Source organism: Orcinus orca, chromosome 2 (genome assembly GCF_937001465.1).
Source record: "Orcinus orca chromosome 2, mOrcOrc1.1, whole genome shotgun sequence".
NCBI lineage: Eukaryota > Metazoa > Chordata > Mammalia > Artiodactyla > Delphinidae > Orcinus > Orcinus orca.
In genome coordinates this window covers 160831985-160851101 of record NC_064560.1, presented here as the reverse complement: position 1 = coordinate 160851101, position 19117 = coordinate 160831985, and the positions used below count along the sequence as shown (strand labels likewise).

The following is a 19117-nucleotide window of genomic DNA, read 5'->3' as shown; positions in this document are numbered from 1 at the left end:
CCCAATGCTTGGAAATTTGATGCAAGTAAATTTCAAATGGCATGTGTAGTGACACGAAATTTCATCATCTCTACTTTTCTGCTTTCTTTAAAAAGACTTTAAGGGTGCAGGCAATATAAACCCAACTCAGGCTATCTTGTATGAAAAGAGAATCTCTTGACTTACAGAACTGGCTAGCTGACTCTTCTATATCTTGCTTATGCGTTCATCTGTGTTGCCTTCATTATAGGGCAGATTTTTCCATGTGGTGAGAAAGATAGTTATCATCTGCTCCATCTTTACAAGGTTTTTGGAGTTCACCAGCTCAGAGAGACAATTTTCTTCTATTATTCTACATGTACCAGTTAAGGAAAGACTGGCCTCAGAGGTGGAGTGCTGTGATTGGCCAGGCCATTCCCTACCTAGTCACATGTCCATTTCTGAGATCAGAGCCCTGCGGGAGCTAGATAGTAGTGTTACTGATTACTGTTATGAAAGAGGAGTTCTGTTGTCTGAGAAGGGAGTCTTGGATGTCCTGAGACTTTAGCTCTTTATAACTGATCGAATCTTTCTTGCGAGCTTCTACCCTGCTGGATACCAGGGGCAGTCAGGGCGACAACTTTAAACTTCTGATAGATATGGCCAGTTTAAAAGTTTCTTTTACATAACAGTCTGCTTCAGAGGTATGCTAAATCTTTTAGATTTCCTTTGCCTTCCTCTCTAAAATGGCATTTTAATGTATGGGGAGTGGAGTAAAAGTGACTTCATTGTGGGGTAGATGGGGCTTCAGATACATTTGGTTTTCTTTGGATCCTTTCTGGTCTCTGCTTTGGAATGGATGGTTTTACAGTATGGATTGGCCCCATATGGCTTTTTGGAGTGTTGGACAGCCACCTGTTGCTAGAATCTGGGTTTCTAGACATTTACCTTTATGAGTGAAACACCATACACCTTGTCCTCTGCCTGTACATTTATAAGTAGTCTCTTCAGTAAAGTCTTATCACTTGAATCATCTGGGGCGATTTTTGTTTCCTGCTGGAACCCTGACTGGTACAGAGTTGCTGACTGACTTTGAATTAAAGGTCACTGAAGTCACTGATTTAATATCCCCAAACTATCATCCCATCACATATGTGTATTTCTATGATAGTAGTCATAACTATCAATATCTGTCTTCACTGTCAAATGGTGAGGTTTTTGAGAGCAAGGACTTTGTTCATCTTTATAAAACCAGTGTTTGTTAAGTAGTACACACAGTGCCATATACTTCAGAGAAAAGGAATATCTATAATAGTCAGGGAAGGCTTTCTTGGGAATTGAACTCTGAAGAATCGTAGATCTTGATTGGATCAAGGAAAGAAACTTTCCAGTTGGGAGGAACATTGAACACAAAGCCATGGAGGCTTAAATAAACATAATGTCTTCATGGATCAGTGAGGGAACAGCTTAAAATAGAGAGATTTTGTTGAGAAATAAAGTTGAGGTCAAATTATAGAATATCTTAAAATAGTGCAGAGGCAGTCCAATTTGAAGCAGAGGAAAATATAATCATTAATTTCTTTGAATTATATGAGAATCATGATGAAATGCATGTAAGAAAAACCAGTATTGTTACAGGATGGAATAGGAAGAATATAGAATAGATCAAAGGGGAAGGGTTGTCCCCAGCCTGTTACAGTAACCCAGATGTGAAATGATGTAACCACTTTTTGAGCATTTACCATTCATTCATTTATTCCTTAAGGTTGAGTTTCTATCATGTATTAGGCACTCTGCTAGGTGCTGGGGATAAATGGTGAGCAAAAAAAGAATAAAAAAAGAATAAAATTAAAGAATTATGTGACATAAAGGATAGTATAATGAAGAGTAAATTAAAATTTAAAATCCCACTTAATAGGATTTTAGAAGTAAGTAGACATATTTGAGGGAAATAGCCTTGCACCAAGAATAAAATCAAAGGTACATGAACAGTAAAGCAATGGATGAGTCAGATTAATGTTAAATGGCATCTACAAGAACAAAAACAGCTGTTTTTTTTTTATTTGCCTAATATGGTTTGCACACACTTGGAAACCTACTAGTGTTAGAATTACTGTCAAGAAAGGTCAGCAGAGTTGTCAGACAACTACCTATATTTTATTGACTTGGTAATTCAAGGAGATGATGAAGGTATAGAACTAATTTGACCGGGAAAGTCAACTAATTTCAACACAGGGGATCAACTGAGAAAACAAAGGAGAGGTTTTTGTTTTAATATTAAAATGTAAATTTAATCATACATATTTGAAAATCCTGGCACACTTTAATCCTGTTGTTTTTCCCACCGACCTGATTTCTATTCATGTAAATAAATTTGTGTTAGCGGATTCACATTTCTTCACTTCCTATTTTATGACTATTTTCCCTATAAGGACTGTTCTTAGAATGAAGTGGAGTTTATTCCCTTGGAATTGCTTGTGAATTGAATTAGGACTATAGCCATTATAACAAAACACTACTGTAACCTATTCTTGTGGCTGCCAAGATATTTGTATGTGTTGGGGGAGGGGAAAAAGGGGGGCCTGTTTTCATGGAGCCTACAGTATGGTAGATGATATAGATATTTATACAATACCTGCACAAATACTTTAAATTATAACCATGTGAAAGGCTATGAAGGATAAGTACAAGAACTTTGAGAGTTGATAATGGGCATTGCTGAGGCTGTGATACTTTAGTTGAGATTTGAAAAATGAGTAGGAGGTTATTAAATGAGGAAGGATAGAGCATTCCAGCCTGAGGAGCCAGCAAGTGCATTGTCCCTGTGATGGAAAGAAGCATGTTAACGCTGGATTTCAGGAGGAAGATAAAGTTGGTATAATATGAAGAAGCAGAGATAGATGGGGACAGGATCATAAACGGCCTTGTAAGCCATGATAAGAATTTTGTCCCCTATTCTTAGAAGAATAGGAAGCCATTGATGTGTCTTAAGTTGTGTGTGTATGTGTGTGTGTGTGTGTATGTGAGAGAGAGAGAGCGAGAAAGAAGGAGAGAGACAGAGACAGAGAGAGAGTCAGAGAGAGTACAAAATTTGCAATTAAGAATTGCTCTGTTGAAGGATGGATGATTAATGGACAAGAGGGCCAGAGTAGATATGCATTAAAACCATTTTGGAAGCTATTACAATAATCTAAATGAGAGACTGGTGGTAACTTGGCCTAAGATGGTGGCAATTGAGATGGAGAGAAATGGGTGGATTTGAAAGATATTTAAAAGGTAAATTTGGTAGGATTTGTGATGGATTAGATATGGGGGATGATAGGAGAGGAAGGCTGTCAAGGATGATGCCTAGGTTGGTTTCTGGTATGTACAGCTGGATACTGATCCCATTCATGAAAAGAGAGATGATAAAAAAGGTCCAGGATTAGTGGGGGGAACACACGAGTTGTGTTTTGACTTATCGTGTAGGCAGTTAGATATGTGGGTTTAGAATTCAGAGGTTAAATATCATGGAAAGTCCCTATTATTTTTGACTTCCCAGCATTTAAATCCACTTCTTATGTTTGGAGTTCATACCTTAACAGTCTGAAAGGACAAAGAAGTGGAGTATGGGCCTAGGCTTCTCTAATCAAATGTATCGATCCAAAATTTTGGATTGGGAATAAATGACACAAAGAAGTATGCCCTAGGAAGAACCCCCTCTGGCAGTGGAGGCAGTTGAAATAAGATCAAGTTTTTAGGGCGGTTGTGGTACTGAAGCATCTTGTGCCGGTAGTAGTGGTGTGAGCTGCAGCCTGTAGCTCTTGGTTGTGATTGGGTATCTTGACCACCAGTTCTGTAGTATGAGTTTGGACACTGATCCTTGCTCTGCTGCTTCCTTGCTAGAGCTTGGATCTCAAGCTATTCTGGGGATTGTGTGTTACACAATATCCTCTTTAACAAATTTGATATTAGCTTAAATCAGCCAGAATCAACTTCTGTTATTTGCCACTAAGGACTTGAATTGATACTAGAGGTCTGTGCTAGAGATACACATTTGTGAGTCATATGTATAGCGGTAAGCTATAGACAGTGATGAGATTACTTAAACATAGAGAACAGAATGAGAGAAAAGGGCTAGGACTGAGCCTATGAAATTTATGACAGTTAATGATTGAGTAGAAGAGGATGAATCTGAAAGAGGAGATAGAAAAATTATTAGAGATAGAAGAAAAATCAAGTAAATACTGTGTCTTAGAAGCCAAGATGTAGAATTATTAATTCTCACTTTACATTTGAGGAAACTGAAGTTTAGGTTAGAAACTTGCCCAAAGTTTTGACTTAACAAATAACAGAACCAGAAGTTGAATCCATATCTAACTACAAAGACTATTTACAGAGTTGATTGGATGTATACAAGGGATATATCAAAGAAAAAAATCAACAAGATTTTGTGAATAATTATTTATAAGAGGGAGTAATGAGTCATGTAAGATACCAACTCTTCACGTATTGATTTTGTGGAGAATTACTCTGCCACTGAGACAGGTATGTCAGAGGGAGAGGAAGAGATGACTTTGGATTTGGATCAGATTGAACCCAGATTGATGGAAAGGCATGTAAATGTAAATATTGGATAACTCTCAGATAATAGGATACAACTGGGAATATAGATTTGGGAGTTTTAAGCACATTTTGAATGAATAATCCAAAGAATGTATAGAAGGGAGTATAGTTAAAGAAAAAGCTTAGATAAGAGTCTATAGTTGTGTAGTGATGGTGAGAGGGAAAGACGTAGAAGCCAAAATCAGAAGGGCAGGTAAGAGAAGTGGGAGAACTTTAAGAAAGTAGTGTCTTGGAAGCCAGGGTTAGGGTTGCAGAGAATTTTAATGGGACCAAGTATGGAAGAGAGTTAGGAAAAAAAGAGGGAAGGATAAGACTGAGAAAATACCATTATATTTGGAATAAAAGTATTTTATTGATTATCTGAGAAAGCAGTTAAATGTGATGGGGTACAGTGGTTGAGTTGAAAAAGTCAATGAAGAAAGGAGTGGAAAGGAATTGTAGGTAGGAGACGTGCTTTCTATTGATAAATTTAGCGGTAAATGTAACAGTGATACAGTGCAATTAGAATGGGCAGCAGTTTTAAACTAAGAATTTCTTTAGATTCTGATTCACATGTGTGGAGCAAGAGGGGAAGTTGCTAAAAATAGGTAGGGAGAGATTTTAATGAGTTGTTAGGATAAATGCTTACCTGAGTCAACATTCTAAAATTTTTCAAACAGAACATTATATTTCATTGAGGGGATTTAGACGAGAGAATAAAATTTATTATTTAAAACTCTCCAGTAGATGGAACATCTTCATCTTCATTGCTTTTCCAGAAGGAATTTTCACAATGGAATAAGGGGTAGTGGAGTTGGTAGAACTCAGGTATATTTTTATGAGAGTAATTAGGATATGCATAAATGTGAATGTAAATGCAAATAAATTGATTTTCAGGTCTCAGTAAGGTGGTGTTTCTCGGTTTCCACAATTTTACATAAGAGAATCTACTATTAAGTTGAAGTGGATCAGCTCTTTTGACCTGTCACATTTTCTTGACAGTCATAGCAAAGCAGTGCTAGCAAGACTAATGATAACTGAGACTTCATATCCATTCTCTCATACCTTCCTAAAAAGGGATAGCTAATAAATATAAACAAGTATAAGAATAAAGCTTCTAAATCTCTTATGTCATCAAATTAGCCTTGATGACTATCATTAATACTAATGAGCAGCATTACATCACATTATAATAAAATTGGTTATGCATATATGATCTGAAGTACTTAAGCAAACAAATCTCTGAAAGTATCTTTTTCATTTTAATAATCTGTGAAACAGGTTGTTGGGAATTGAGGCAACTATTTACATCATTTAGTATTAAGAATATTTTCACCAGAAATACACCAATAATGAAGGCAGTTTGGGGGACTATTTGTTTAATTATTGTGAACAAGTTATAAACCATAAATAATTTATAAATTATAAATAAAGTGAACTCTTTATTTCACCTTGTATATGCAAAGTCTAAGCATAAATTACCCAAAGACAGCATTTTGGACAGAAAATATTAATGTGCATTTCATTTCAAACTAAATAAATGAGTCACTCTCAAAACATTTTGTTGAAAGAAAACGTATTTGAATTCTTATACTTGCTTTTCAAGAAGTTTTGAATGCTGAATGCGAAATTGAATTTTGACGATTGGAGAGGTTTTTGTTTTCATGTTAAAAGTTAATATAAATTTTAGTGCTGTTCTCCACAATATATTCTAAACTGTTATTTCACAAGCGGAATGGATAGCCTTAAAAAAAAAAAAAGAACCAGCCCCTGACAGGTTCCCTAGCCTGGTTTTAGGGCTTCTGACCCCAGCACACCCTTCTGGGGCGGTGGGATGCTGGGTTCTCGCTTCGCCGCGGGAGGAAGGAGGGGGCGCCGCCGCACAGATCTCGCGTGGAGTTGCGTCTTTCTCTTCAGCGTGATCTGCAGCTCCGGCCGTGGGCTTTGTCGCGCTGGTTGGGCCCGAGCGGGGTCAAGGTTGGGCTTGGGTCGTTCTGTGTCGCGACCTGCTGTAGTGTCCTCGGCGCTCGCGACCCTGACTAGAGTCTGGGATCCGGGAAGGAAGGGTGGGCGTTCGGGTCCCAGAGGGGCGGCTGAGGTGGGTGGGAAAGAACTGCGTGTGGCGGTTATTCCTTAGGCAGGCGGCCCTGAGGGGTTTGGGGGGTTGGCGGGCCCTGTCCCCGATGTACGACCGGAGGTCGCGTTCTGGGGGCTTCCCAGCGCGTGGCCTCGCCCTTGGCCACACTGCCGCCCGAGGCTTCGGGGGCCGCCGTGTGGCCGGAGTTTCGGGGGCGGACTCGGGTGAGGAGAAACGAGTAGGCTGTGAAGGTAGTCGGCGAGCGAACTCCCCGCTTCAAAACGCGCGGGAAGAGTAGCTCCTCGACTCTGCGGGTAGCGAGTGATCCAAACCCCGCCATACGCGTATTTTTTTTTTTTTTTTAATGCGTCTTGGTAGTCCAGTGAATACCTCCGCTTTTGGATTCTCGGTGGTAAATTCGCAAGTGTCAAATTGCACGGTTCCTGTAGGTTTTACTTCGCTGTTGGTGACTGACTTTCTCTAAGAGTTTTTCAGCGTGTAGTAGTACGCACGCCGAGAAAGGACATATTCAGAGATATTTATTTTAAAGGCATATCCTTTTAAGAAATCGGGATGTCCGTAGACTCCAGAATATCCAATAACTTATGGCACGACCATGTATAAACAATTATGAAGTTTCAGTCATGCAACGACATTCAATTTATTTTATTATAGATAACTGTATACATTTATTTTAATATATATAACGACACTCATTTATTAAATACCTGCTAGAGCTCTGCCCAGTACCGGGATGAAGGTGTCTCTTCCCTCCCCACTTCGTGCCCCACCCACATTTTTATGTAATAATGCTATGTCAAAGGTTGTTTTTAGAAAACCCTTCCTTATTATTATTTTTTTTTAGCAAAGTATCCAAGATGAATGACAGCCTATTTGTCAGTTTGGACAGACTTTTGCTAGAATTTGGTAGGTATAAAATGGAAATAAAAAGTAGATAACTATTTGTATTATTATTGGACATTTTAACAATAAAATGAAGTCACAAAAGAGTAATTTATTTTAGTTTTCCAGTATGAACAAGATATAAGTACTAAAGAAGATATGATTCAACGAATTAATAGTAAGTAGTTTTGCATGACAAAGATTTTTTTTTTTTATGGAATGTAAGGTATTATGCTGTTGCCTTGTTTAGGGTAATTTATAGTTGGCATTAGAACTTTTCCCCTGGTTTTATCTAGTGACTAATAATGAGCTATTTACCCTATTTTTTCAATAATTTTCTGTATTCAGTGTTTAATTATTTTGTGTTTAAGAATTTTGTTTTAAGTAGATATCACCCTTAATGAAATACAATTGAAAATGTTATTTTTCTCAAGTAACACAGGTTATTTTAAACATTTGAGTGAAAATTTTAAAATATTTTTAGAAATCATCAAAAGTCAGTGGCCAGGATTAATGGAAGCCACATTTTCAGGAATGCTGATTATGAAAATTAATATGAGTGGAATGACAAAGCAGATTACATGAATATAGTATTTTAAGATCCTACATAAAAACTATCAAAAGAAACTACACTCAATAATTTCTTAATAGTTCTGAAAGGTATTATAGAATTTGGTTATCTTTTCTGCAGCAAAAAAGGATATTGGATATTAAGAATTTATTTTAATCTTTTTAAGAAATTACATTTTATTTTTAGCTTGTGTTTACTCACTATAACAAAGAAATAAGTGAGTTGAAGGTGCATTAAATAATGACATGGAACTGATGAATAGAAATTACACATTTGTCAAAAACAAAACTCTTATGTTAGTATCATATGAGTAAATGTTTACATGAACTCATAGCATCATAAGATGCCATTGATCTTAGATATTACTTAATCCAGCCCTCTTACATTAAAGATGTGGGACAGGGGACGTTTATTTCTCTTCAATCTAAAACACAAATTCTTAGCTTCTGGGTCTAGGAGCAAGCCTGACTCTGGTCCTGTGCTTTTTAGTATAGGGCCCTTCCCATCTCAAGCTTCACTTCCTCTCCATTCTCTGGTTCTCCTTTTCTAGGTCAGTTGCCATACCTTTTTTTCTACTGTATTTATTTTGAATTTATGATTTCCAGAGTGCTTTGAAGATATTAAAGAAAACAAAGCGACCATTTGTAAGATACATGAAACTATAAATACAACAGATGAGGAAATCGGTCATTACTGTAAACATAGTAAGGAGATCGAAGACAACTGTAGTGAGTGAGTATTTTAAAGAAATTTTCAATAGTTGTCATTAGATTCTCTTATTCGAGGTTTTTGAGTTTATAGTTGAAGACACTGTTGCTTTAAAGTAGTATTTTATATTAGGAAAATGATGAAGCAAGTCTTAAATTTCCTTGTTACGTGCCACTGTAAAAGGGATCACAGAAGTTTCAAAAGAAAAATAGAAGAGCTGTAAGATCTAATTCAGATCCAGTTAGTCTAAATACGGTATGTTGAATAATCTAGGCTCAGTATAGAAAATTCCGATTAGATAAATAAATTTGAAATAATTTCCATCTTCGAATTTTCAAGATGTTATTTTTGTCTAAGGGAACCTAGCCTAAAATTAGTAGCTTTTCAAAATAAAACTATTTAGTAAGTTAAGAATTCTTTCAATATAGCTTCAGGTTCTGGATTCTAGTAGTTACATCTATTATAAGACAAACATTTTGAAACAAAGACTTGTTAATGGAACTTAATTGTATGGACAGGTACTTACAAAAATAAAATGTTTAGTTTTCTGTATTTAATTTTATGTTGATCACTGTCATTGTAATAAGTACTATATTAAGAATCATATTTGTTTTAAAATATTTTGTTATTTAAAAATTTCATAAACTTTTTGGTTTTCCCTCATTACTTTTTTTATATTGGTTTTAAAATTTTATAAAAGTAACACATGCCTAGTATAAAAATTCAAAGACTATACAAATGTATGGAGTAAAAAGGTTTTCCCTGCCTGTAGTCCCCATCCCCACCCTGTCCTCTTCCTTACAGGTGATCACTCTTAACAGTGAGTACCCTTCCAGACCTTTTAAAATATATATTCAACATCACTATTACATATGCTTATATATACATCTACCTGTATATCTGCCTTTCCTTTTTTAAAAAATGCGATCATACCATACTTATTTTTCAACTTGTTTTTTAAATTTAACAATATGTAATGTAAATGGTACTATACATGTAATGATTATGTATGGATTTCATTCTTTTTTTTTTAACAGCTCCATAGTATTTTATAGTATTGATGTATCCTAAGTTATTTAACCATTCTCCTATTAATAGACATTTAGGTTATTTCCAGTTATTTCCTATTATAAACAACATGTACAGGTATCCTTCCATATTTCTAGACCAGTTGCTATAGAATGACCTCCTGGAAGTGAAATTGCCAGGTTGAAGAGTATGCATGTTTAAATATTTGATAAGTAATGCCAAACTGCTCTCCCAAAATAATTATACTAATTTATACTTTCACCAACAATATATGAGAGTTTCTATTCCTCACACCCTTGCTAACACTGAAATTATCAATGTTTAAACTTTTTGGCAATCTGATCAACGAAAAAACTACATATTGTTGAACTTTTTCTTTTAGTTTGATTTAGGTTTATGGTAGTTAAGTTTTACCAGTGGTTTCCCTCAAGTAGCTGCAAAGGGTGCTGGAAAAGTACTGGTAGTTTCCCCGCAGAACCTACTGTGTCCAAGATGTACTTTACTTTAAACAAGATTATTCTCTGCTGGGTTCTGAGGGCAGTTAGTAGGATCTGTTGATTTTAGGATCTGTTGATTTTAATGCATGAATACCTCTAGTTCATGATTTCAGCCTGCTGGTTAAGAGGTTTAAATGTGAAATATGAATTCATGAAAGTATTAGAAGAAAATATAGGTGACTATAATCTTTGAGAGAGGAAGACCTTCCTAAGTATGTCATCAAAGGTAGAAACCACATAGGAAACAATGGAGAAATATGACACATGCAAATTAAAAAGAAAAACACCTCAAAATGATACAAAAAGCAAAAGGATAAGGTAGGAAAATGTTAAAGAAGGGTTAATTTTTAAAATATAAAGTGCTTGTAGAAATTAATAAGAAAGAGCCAAAGTCCCATTAGAAAAATAAGCAAAGAAGGTAAACAGGTAAATACCAAAATGAAGAAATGTAGGTCTAATAAATGTGAACAAATGCTCAATCTTACTAATAATCAAAGACATCCAAATTAAAGCAATAATAAAATACTATATATTCTTTTGCCTTTAAGTTTTGCAGAAATTTAAAGAAGGATAATACCCAATGTTGGCCAGGAAATAAGAAAATCACCCCTCTCATACACTGTAGGAATGTACACTGGTATATACCTTTTGGATGACATATAAGTATACTTCAAAGGCTTTAAAAATAAGCATGACTTTTGATTAAACAGTTCCATTTCTGATAATTTTTCATAAGGAAATAATTAGGCATTTTCTCAAAGATGTACAACAAGGTATTTATTTCAACTTTTTTACGATAGGAAAACATTGCAGGCAACTCAAATGTTCAACATTAGGTGATTGTTTAGATGAATTTTGGTATATCCATATGAATGAACAGTAGGCAGCCCATTAGTTTATGATATAAGTGAATATTGACATGGAAAGGTGTTAACAGTATATTACAAATTGAACAAAACATTAAAACAACATTCATAGAATAAACTCAATTTAGTAATTGTGTATTTATGTGTAATTTAAAAAGTCTAGAAATATGTACATCAAAATGGTTACAGTGAATATCTTTTTAGTGAACATGTATTTCTTATGGAATTTAAAAAATATTCAGAATGTGTGTATATATAACCTTTGACCTTATAATTCTATTTTGGGGAATATTGCCTAAGGAAATGGTTGCAAACTCAGACAGGTGTTTAAGTACAAGTTTTTAAGAGAAACTTAGACTAACCAAAATGGCCAACAATATTGGAATGGTTAGATAAATTGTGTAATATGTTGTATTTATTAAAACTTTTACAATGAATTCTTAGTGACAAAGAAAATGTATATATTGATAGTTTAAAAGTAAGTGATAAAGGATGATATGTTGTATATGTGAATATGATCTCAAAGATGTTAAACTATATACTTATGGTAAAATCTGGAAATAATTTATTAAAATAATATCAATATTAGTAGTTATTATTCAGTGTTGAGAATATAGATGATAATTATTTTCTTATGTATACTTTTCTGTTCTTCCAAAATGGGTATGCATACTTTTTGAATCTGAAAAAATAAAAAAGATTAGAAAAAAGAGCTAGAGGAAATATTTGAACAATACTTAGAATGTAAGCTGCCATGGTGTATACTTAATTTTAGATTTTTCACACTGGCAACATTTTTTGAGTCATGTAATAAAACAAATGTATAAGTTGAATATTCATTTTATTCTTACTATCTGATTTTATAATTCATTATGGTCTAGTTTCTTTCTTTCAAGTTCAGGAGGGTATAAAACCTGACTTTCTAAATTTCAAAGGAGAAAAAAGCCTCTCTTTATCCCTTATCCTAGCTCTTTAAATGTTTACTCCAAAAGAATTTCTTAGCTAAGATCTTAGAAGTATGATGAGGAACAAAGCCTGATGTTGGAGCATTGCAGAGTATATTCCAGAAATGCCATAGTAATACACAGTCCATCCATGTCACATCTGTTCCTTCCCTAGTCATGGTTCCAAAACAAGCTTTATGTAAAAATTAATCGATATTGATATTTGAGCATATGTATGATTGCATGAATGGTCATAGTGGTGGTGATCGGAGATGGGAATGTTTTTCTTGATGTAAGCTTGTTTTTTCCAGGAAAGGAAAGATTTGTTTATCTTTAAATGGTTACATTCATTTTTATTATTTCTTAAATTAGTTTATCATTCTGAGATGCTAATTACAGTATTTTTTTTCCATAGCTGGAGGCCAACATGTGATATATTTCATAAACATGAAGACTATATGAAGGACCAGTTTACTATTTATCAAGAAACTGTTGAAAAAGACAGGTACAGTACATATATTAATTTAAGCTTATCAATTCTATAACTTAGTATTAATAAAATATTCTTTGCAAAAATATTAATTGAAAAATTTTTTTAGTTTATTTATTTTTAAAGCAAATTCAGTGTTTTGGACTCTGGTTGTCACTGTTGGCCTACCTATTTGTTATAAAGCTCTATCCAACCTCTGATATATTTAAATATATCCTTAGAAACTATTTATCAGTAGCAGTTATAAGGCAGAGTGCTTCAATTAATATTTTTTATGACTGAATTGCTATAGTCAAACATCTGGGGGAGTAGTTAGCTGTATAATTAGCTTATGAAAAATTTGGAGTGTTGACTTTTGAAGGGTATATTTATATTGAACTTGTTTTTCAGAGTGCTGATTTAGTGGGGTGTTATATTCTGACAGAGAAATACTATTGGGTTGGCCAAAAATTAAGATGTTACGGAGAAATCCGAATGAACTTTTTGGCCAACCCAATAATATTTGTGTGGGCTTATTTAATTATGTGTTAAATCACCTGGTTTGGGGGAGTAAATGTAATTAATGAATATAATGAAACAAGGTGAGGAACTTTGAACACGTTATATAGCATTATAATTTCGCTTAATTTAAAAAATTGAAATGTTTTTATTTTTAACATAATTGGACAAGAGCAGTGTTGATTTAATTTTTATTTATTTATCTTACTACTTTCCCCCTAGCTTTATTGAGGTATAATTGACACATAGCAGTAAGTCTGAGGTGTAAAACATGATTTAATACATGTGTGTATTGTGAAATGATTACCACAATAAGGTTAGGTAACACATCTATCACTCTATTATATTTTTTGTAGTGAGAATATTTAAGATTTACTCTTTTAACAACTTTCAAGTATATAATACAGTATTATTATATTCACCATGCGTTATATTAGATCCCCAGAACTTATTCAGCTTTTAACTGGAAGCTTGTACTCTCTGACCAACATCTTTTCATTTCCTCTACCCGTCAGCCCCTGGAAACCACCATTATACTCTCTGCTTCTATGAATTCAGCTTTTTTAAAAGATTTTACATATAAGTGAGATCATAACAGTATTTGTCTTTGTCTGACTTATTCAGTTAGCATAACACTCTCAAGGTCCATCTGTGTTGTCACAAATGGCAGGATTTCCTTCTTTTTTAGTGGCTAAATAACATTCCATTTTTATATATATCACATTCAAAAAATCTATTCATCTGTCAGTGGACACTTAGGTTGTTTCCATGTCTTGGCCATTGTGAATAATGCTTCAATGAACATGGTGCAGATATCTCTTTGGGATAGTGATTTTATTTCCTTTGAATATGTAACTAGAAGTGGGATTACTGGATCATATGGCTTTTCTATTTTTAATTTTTTGAGGTGCCTCCATACTGTTTTCCATGGTGGCTGTATCAATTTACATTCCCACCACCGGTATACAAGGGTTCCCTTTTCTCTACATCCTTGCCAACACCTATCTTTTGTCTTTCGGTAATAGCCATTCTACACATATGAGGTACTATCTCATTGTGGTTTTGATTTGCATTTCTCTGATAATTGGTGGTATTGAGCATCTTTTCATGTACCTGTTGACTATTTGTCTTCTTTGGAAAAATGTCTCTCAGCCCTTTGCCCATTTTTAACTTGGATTATTAGTCTTTTTGCTATTCAGTTGTGTGAGTTCCTTATGTATTTTGGATATTAACCCCTTATTGGATATATGGTTTGCAAACATTTTCTCCCATTCTGTAGTCTGCCTCTTCATTTTGTTGATTGATTCTTTTGCTGTGCAGAAGCTTTTATAGTTTGATGTAGTCCCACTTGTTTATTTTTGCTTTTGTTGCTTGTGCTTTTGGTATCATATCCCCCAAAATCATTGCGAAAACCAACATCAAGGAGATTTTTTCCCTAGGAGTTTTATGATTTCAGGTCTTACATTTAATTTAAGTCTTTAATCCATTTTGAGTTCATCTTTATGAGTGGTATAAGATAGGGGTCCAGTTCCATTCTTTTGCATGTGGCTATCCAGTTTTCCCAGCATTGTTTATTGCAGACTATCCTTTCCCCATTGAGTATTTTTGGCTTCCTTTCCAAATATTGATTGACTGTATATGCATGGATTTATTTCTGGACTCTTGATTCTGTTCCATTGGTTTATCTGTCTGTTTTTATGCCAATACTATGCTTTTTTTGTTTGTTTGTTTGTTTGTTTTGGCGGTACGCCGGCCTCTCACTGTTGTGGCCTCTCCCGCTGCGGAGCACAGGCTCCGGATGCGCAGGCTCAGCGGCCATGGCTCACGGGCCCAGCCACTCCGCGGCATGTGTGATCTTCCCAGACCGGGGCACGAACCCATGTCCCCTGCATCGGCAGGCGGACTCTCAACCACTGGGCCACCAGGGAAGCCTGATGCTATTTTGATTACTATATCTTTGTAGCATAGTTTGAAATGAGGAAGTGTGATGCTTCCACGTTTGTTTTTTTTTTGAGATTTCCAGAAATTGACTATTTGGGGCCTTTTGTGGTTCCATAGAAATTTTGGGATTTTTTTTCTATTTCTGTGAAAAATGCCATTGTAATTTTGATGAGATTGCATTGAATTTTTAGATAGCTTTGGGTAGTATGGATATTATAACAGTATTAATTCTTATCTGTGAGCACAGAATATCTTTCCATATTTATGTCTTCTTCAGTTTCTTTCATAGTGTCTTATAGTTCTCAGTGTACAAATCTTTCACCTTCTTGGTTAAATTTATTCCTAAGTTTTTAAATGTGTTTGATGCTACTGTAAATGGGATTGTTTTCTTTATTTTTTTTTTCAGGTAGTTCGTTGTTTGTGTATAGAAGTGCAACTGATTTTTGTATGTTGATTTTGTATCCTGAAACTTTATTGAATTTGTTGATTAGTTCTAATAGGTTTTTGGTGGAGTCTTAGAATTTTCTATATATTGATATAAGGATATACTATTTACAAACAGACCATTTCACTTTTTCCTTTCCTATTTGGATGCCTTTTATTTCTTTTTCTTGCCTAATTGCTTTAGCTAGCTCTTCCAGTATTATATTGAATAAGAGTGGTGAGAATGGCACCTTTGTCTTGTTTCTGATTTTGGAGGAAAAGCTTTTAGCTATTTACCATTGAGTATGATATTAGTTATGGACTTGTCATATATAGCCTTTATTATGTTGAGGTATACCCAATTTATTGAAAGTTTTTATCATGAAAGGGTGTCAGATTTTGCCAAATACTTTTTCTGCATCTACTGAGATCATATAATTTTTATCCTTCACTCTATTAATGTGGTATTTCATGTTTAATTATTTGTGTATATTGAACCATCCTTGCATCCAAGGATAAATCCCATTTTATATTCGTGTATGATTCTTTTAGAGTGCTGTTGAATTTGTTTGCTAGTATTTTTTTTTGAGAATTTTTTCATCCATATTCATCAGGAATATTGGCTTCTAGTTTTCTTTTCTTGTAGTGTCCTTATTTGGCTTTTTATCAGGGTAATGCTGGCTTCATAAAATGAATTGGAGAGTGTTTTCTCCTCTTCCATTTTTTGGGAAGAGTTTGAGAAGGATTGATGTTAATTCTTCTTTAAATGTTTGGTACAGTTTACCAGTGAAACCATCTGGTCCTGGGCTTTTCTCTGTTGGGAGGGTTTTGATTACTGCTTCTATCTCCTTACTAGGAATTGACCTGTTCAGATTTTTAAATTTTTTTCATAATTCAATCTTGGTAGGTTGTATGTTTCTAGAAATTTATCCATTTCTTTTAGGTTATCTAATTTGTTGTCCTATAATTGTTAATAGTAGCCTCTTAAGAGCTTTTGTATTTCTTTGGTGTCAGGTATATTATCTCCTCTTTCATTTATAACTTTGTGTCCTCTCTCTTTCCCTTGGCTAGTCTAGCAAAAGGTTTGTAAATTTTGTTTATCTTTTCAAAAAAGCATCTTTTTTTTTTTTTAAAAAAAAGCAACTTTTTGTTTCATTGATGTTTTCCTGTTGTCTTTCATGTCTCTGGTCCATTTATTTCTGCTCTAACCTTTGTTATTTCCTTCTTTCTGCTATCTTTATGGTTAGATTGTTCTTCTTTTTCTAATTCCTTGGGAAGTGACCTTCTTTGTCTCTTGTGACTGATTTTGACTGAAAGTCTATCTTATCTGATATAAGTATAAGCACTTCTGATTTCCTTTGGTTACATTTGTATGGAATATCTTTTTCTATCCCTTCACTTTCAACTCATGTGTTTCATTAAAGCTAAAGTAAGTTTCTTGCAGGCAGTATATTGTTGGGTCTTGTTTTTTTTTAATCCACTCAGCCACTCTTTGTCTTTTGAATTTAGTCTATTTACATTTAAAGTAATTATTGATAGGTATGGACTTACTATTGCCATTTAATTAATCGTTTTCTGAGTGTATTTTTAGTCCCTTTGTTCCTTTCTTCCTCTCTTGCTGTCTTCCTTTGCGATTTTTTTTTTGTAGTGGTATGCTTTAATTCCTTTCTCTTTCTTTTTTGTGTATCTACTATAAATTTTTTCTCTGTGGTTACCGTGACGCTTACATAAAACATCTTATAGATATAACAGACTTATTGATAACAAGTAACCTTCAATTGCATACAAAGACTGTACTTTTACTTCTCCTCCCCCCACATTTAATGCTATTGATGTCATACTTTATATTGTGCATCCATTAACAAATTATTGTAGCTATAATTTTAATAATATTTTAAACTTTCATACTAGAGATTAAAGTGATTTGCATACTATCATTACAGTATTATGGTATTCTGAATTTGAGTATATATTCACCTTTACCATTAAGTTTTATTCTTTTATATGTTTTCATGTTGTTACTTAGCATCCTTTTATTTCAGCTTGAAAAACTCCCCTTAATATTTTCTAAAAGGTAGTAGTAATGAACTCCTTTAGTGGTAATGAACTCCCTTAGCTTTTGTCTGTCTGGGAATGTCCTTATTTTTCCTTCATTTCTAAAGGACAGTTTTGCTGGGTGTAGTATTTTTGGTTGGCAGTTTTTTCTTTCAGTACTTTGAATATGTGATCCCATTCTTTTCTGGCCTGGAAGGTTTGTGCAGAGAAATCTCCTGATGACATTACAGGGGTTCCCTAGTGATGAGTTATTTTTCTCTTGATGCTTTCAAAATTATTTTTGTCTTTGCATTTTAACATTTTGATTATAATGTGTCTTGGAGTAATCTTCTTTGGGTTGATCTTGCTTGGGGTCTTTTGGGCTTCCTGTACCCAGATGTCTATCTCTTTCCTAATATTTGGGAAGTTTTCAGCTATTATTTCTTTTCTTTTTAAAAAATTTTTGTTGGGGTATAATCAATTTACAATGTTGTGTTAGTTTCAGGTACACAGCAAAGTGAATCTGTTATACAAATACAGATATCCACTCTTTTTTAGATTCTTTTTCCATATAGGCCATTACAGAGTATTGAGTAGAGTTCCTTGTGCTATACAGTAGGTCCTTATTAGTTATCTGTTTTTTTTAAAATAAATTTATTTATTTATATGTTTATCTTTGGCTGCGTTGGTTCTTCGTTGCTGCGCACAGGCTTTCTCTAGTTTCAGTGAGCAGGGGCTACTCTTCGTTGTGGTGTGCGGGCTTCTTATTGTGGTGGCTTCTCTTGTTGTGGAGCATAAACTCTAGGCGTGTGGGCTTCAGTAATTGTGGCACATGGGCTCAGCAGTTGTGGCTTGCGGGCTCTAGAGTGCGCTCTCAGTAGTTGTGGTGCATGGGCTTAGTTGCTCTGTGGCATGTGAGATCTTCCCGGACCAGGGCTCGAACCCATGTCCCCATGCAGGTGGATTCTTAACCACCATGCCCCCAGGGAAGCCCTAGTTATCTGTTTTATATATAGTAGTGTGTATGTGTCAATTCCAATCTTCCACTTTATCTCTCCTCCCCCAACCTCTGGTAACATAAGTTTATTTTCTACATCTGTAACTCTATTTCTGTTTTGTAGATAAGTTCATTTGTAGCCTTTTTTAAGATTCCACATATAAGTGATATCATGTGATATTTGTCTTTCTCTGTATGACTTACTTGACTCAGTATGAGAATCTCTAGGTCCATCCATGTTGCTGCAAATGGCATTATTTTGTTCTTTTTTATAGCTGAGTAATCAGCTATTATTTCTTTAAATAAGCTTTCTGCCTCTTTCTGTCTCTCTTTTCTTCTTCTGGGACTTCCGTGATGCAAATATTTGTTTGCTTTGCAGTGTTCCATAATTTATGTAGATTTTCTTCACTGTTTTTCATTCTTTTTCTTTTTGTTCCTCTAAGTAGCTAATTTCAAATGAATAGTCTTTGAGTTTGCCGATTCTTTCTTTTATATGATCAAGTCTATTATTGATGCTCTCTATTGAATATTTCAGTCCTGCTATTGTGTTCTTTAGCGCCACAGTTTCTGTTTTGGTTCTATTTTATGGTTTCTATT

The 19117-nt window shown here is 34.5% G+C and overlaps 1 protein-coding gene and 1 long non-coding RNA gene across 2 annotated transcripts in view; one reads left to right on the top strand and one right to left on the bottom strand.

The window, feature by feature from the left end:
• Positions 1–19117, bottom strand: part of LOC125963580 (uncharacterized) — a 102604-nt gene that overhangs the window by 25047 nt on the left and 58440 nt on the right. The gene's annotated exons all lie outside the window — the stretch shown is intronic.
• C2H14orf39 (chromosome 2 C14orf39 homolog) overlaps positions 7498–19117 on the top strand; it is a 56875-nt gene continuing 45255 nt past the window's right edge. The window contains exons 1-4 of the mRNA XM_049706394.1: positions 7498–7546; positions 7644–7700; positions 8699–8825; positions 12553–12642. Of these exons, the coding sequence (XP_049562351.1) occupies positions 7498–7546; positions 7644–7700; positions 8699–8825; positions 12553–12642 (323 nt within the window). The remainder of the gene's footprint in view (positions 7547–7643; positions 7701–8698; positions 8826–12552; positions 12643–19117) is intronic.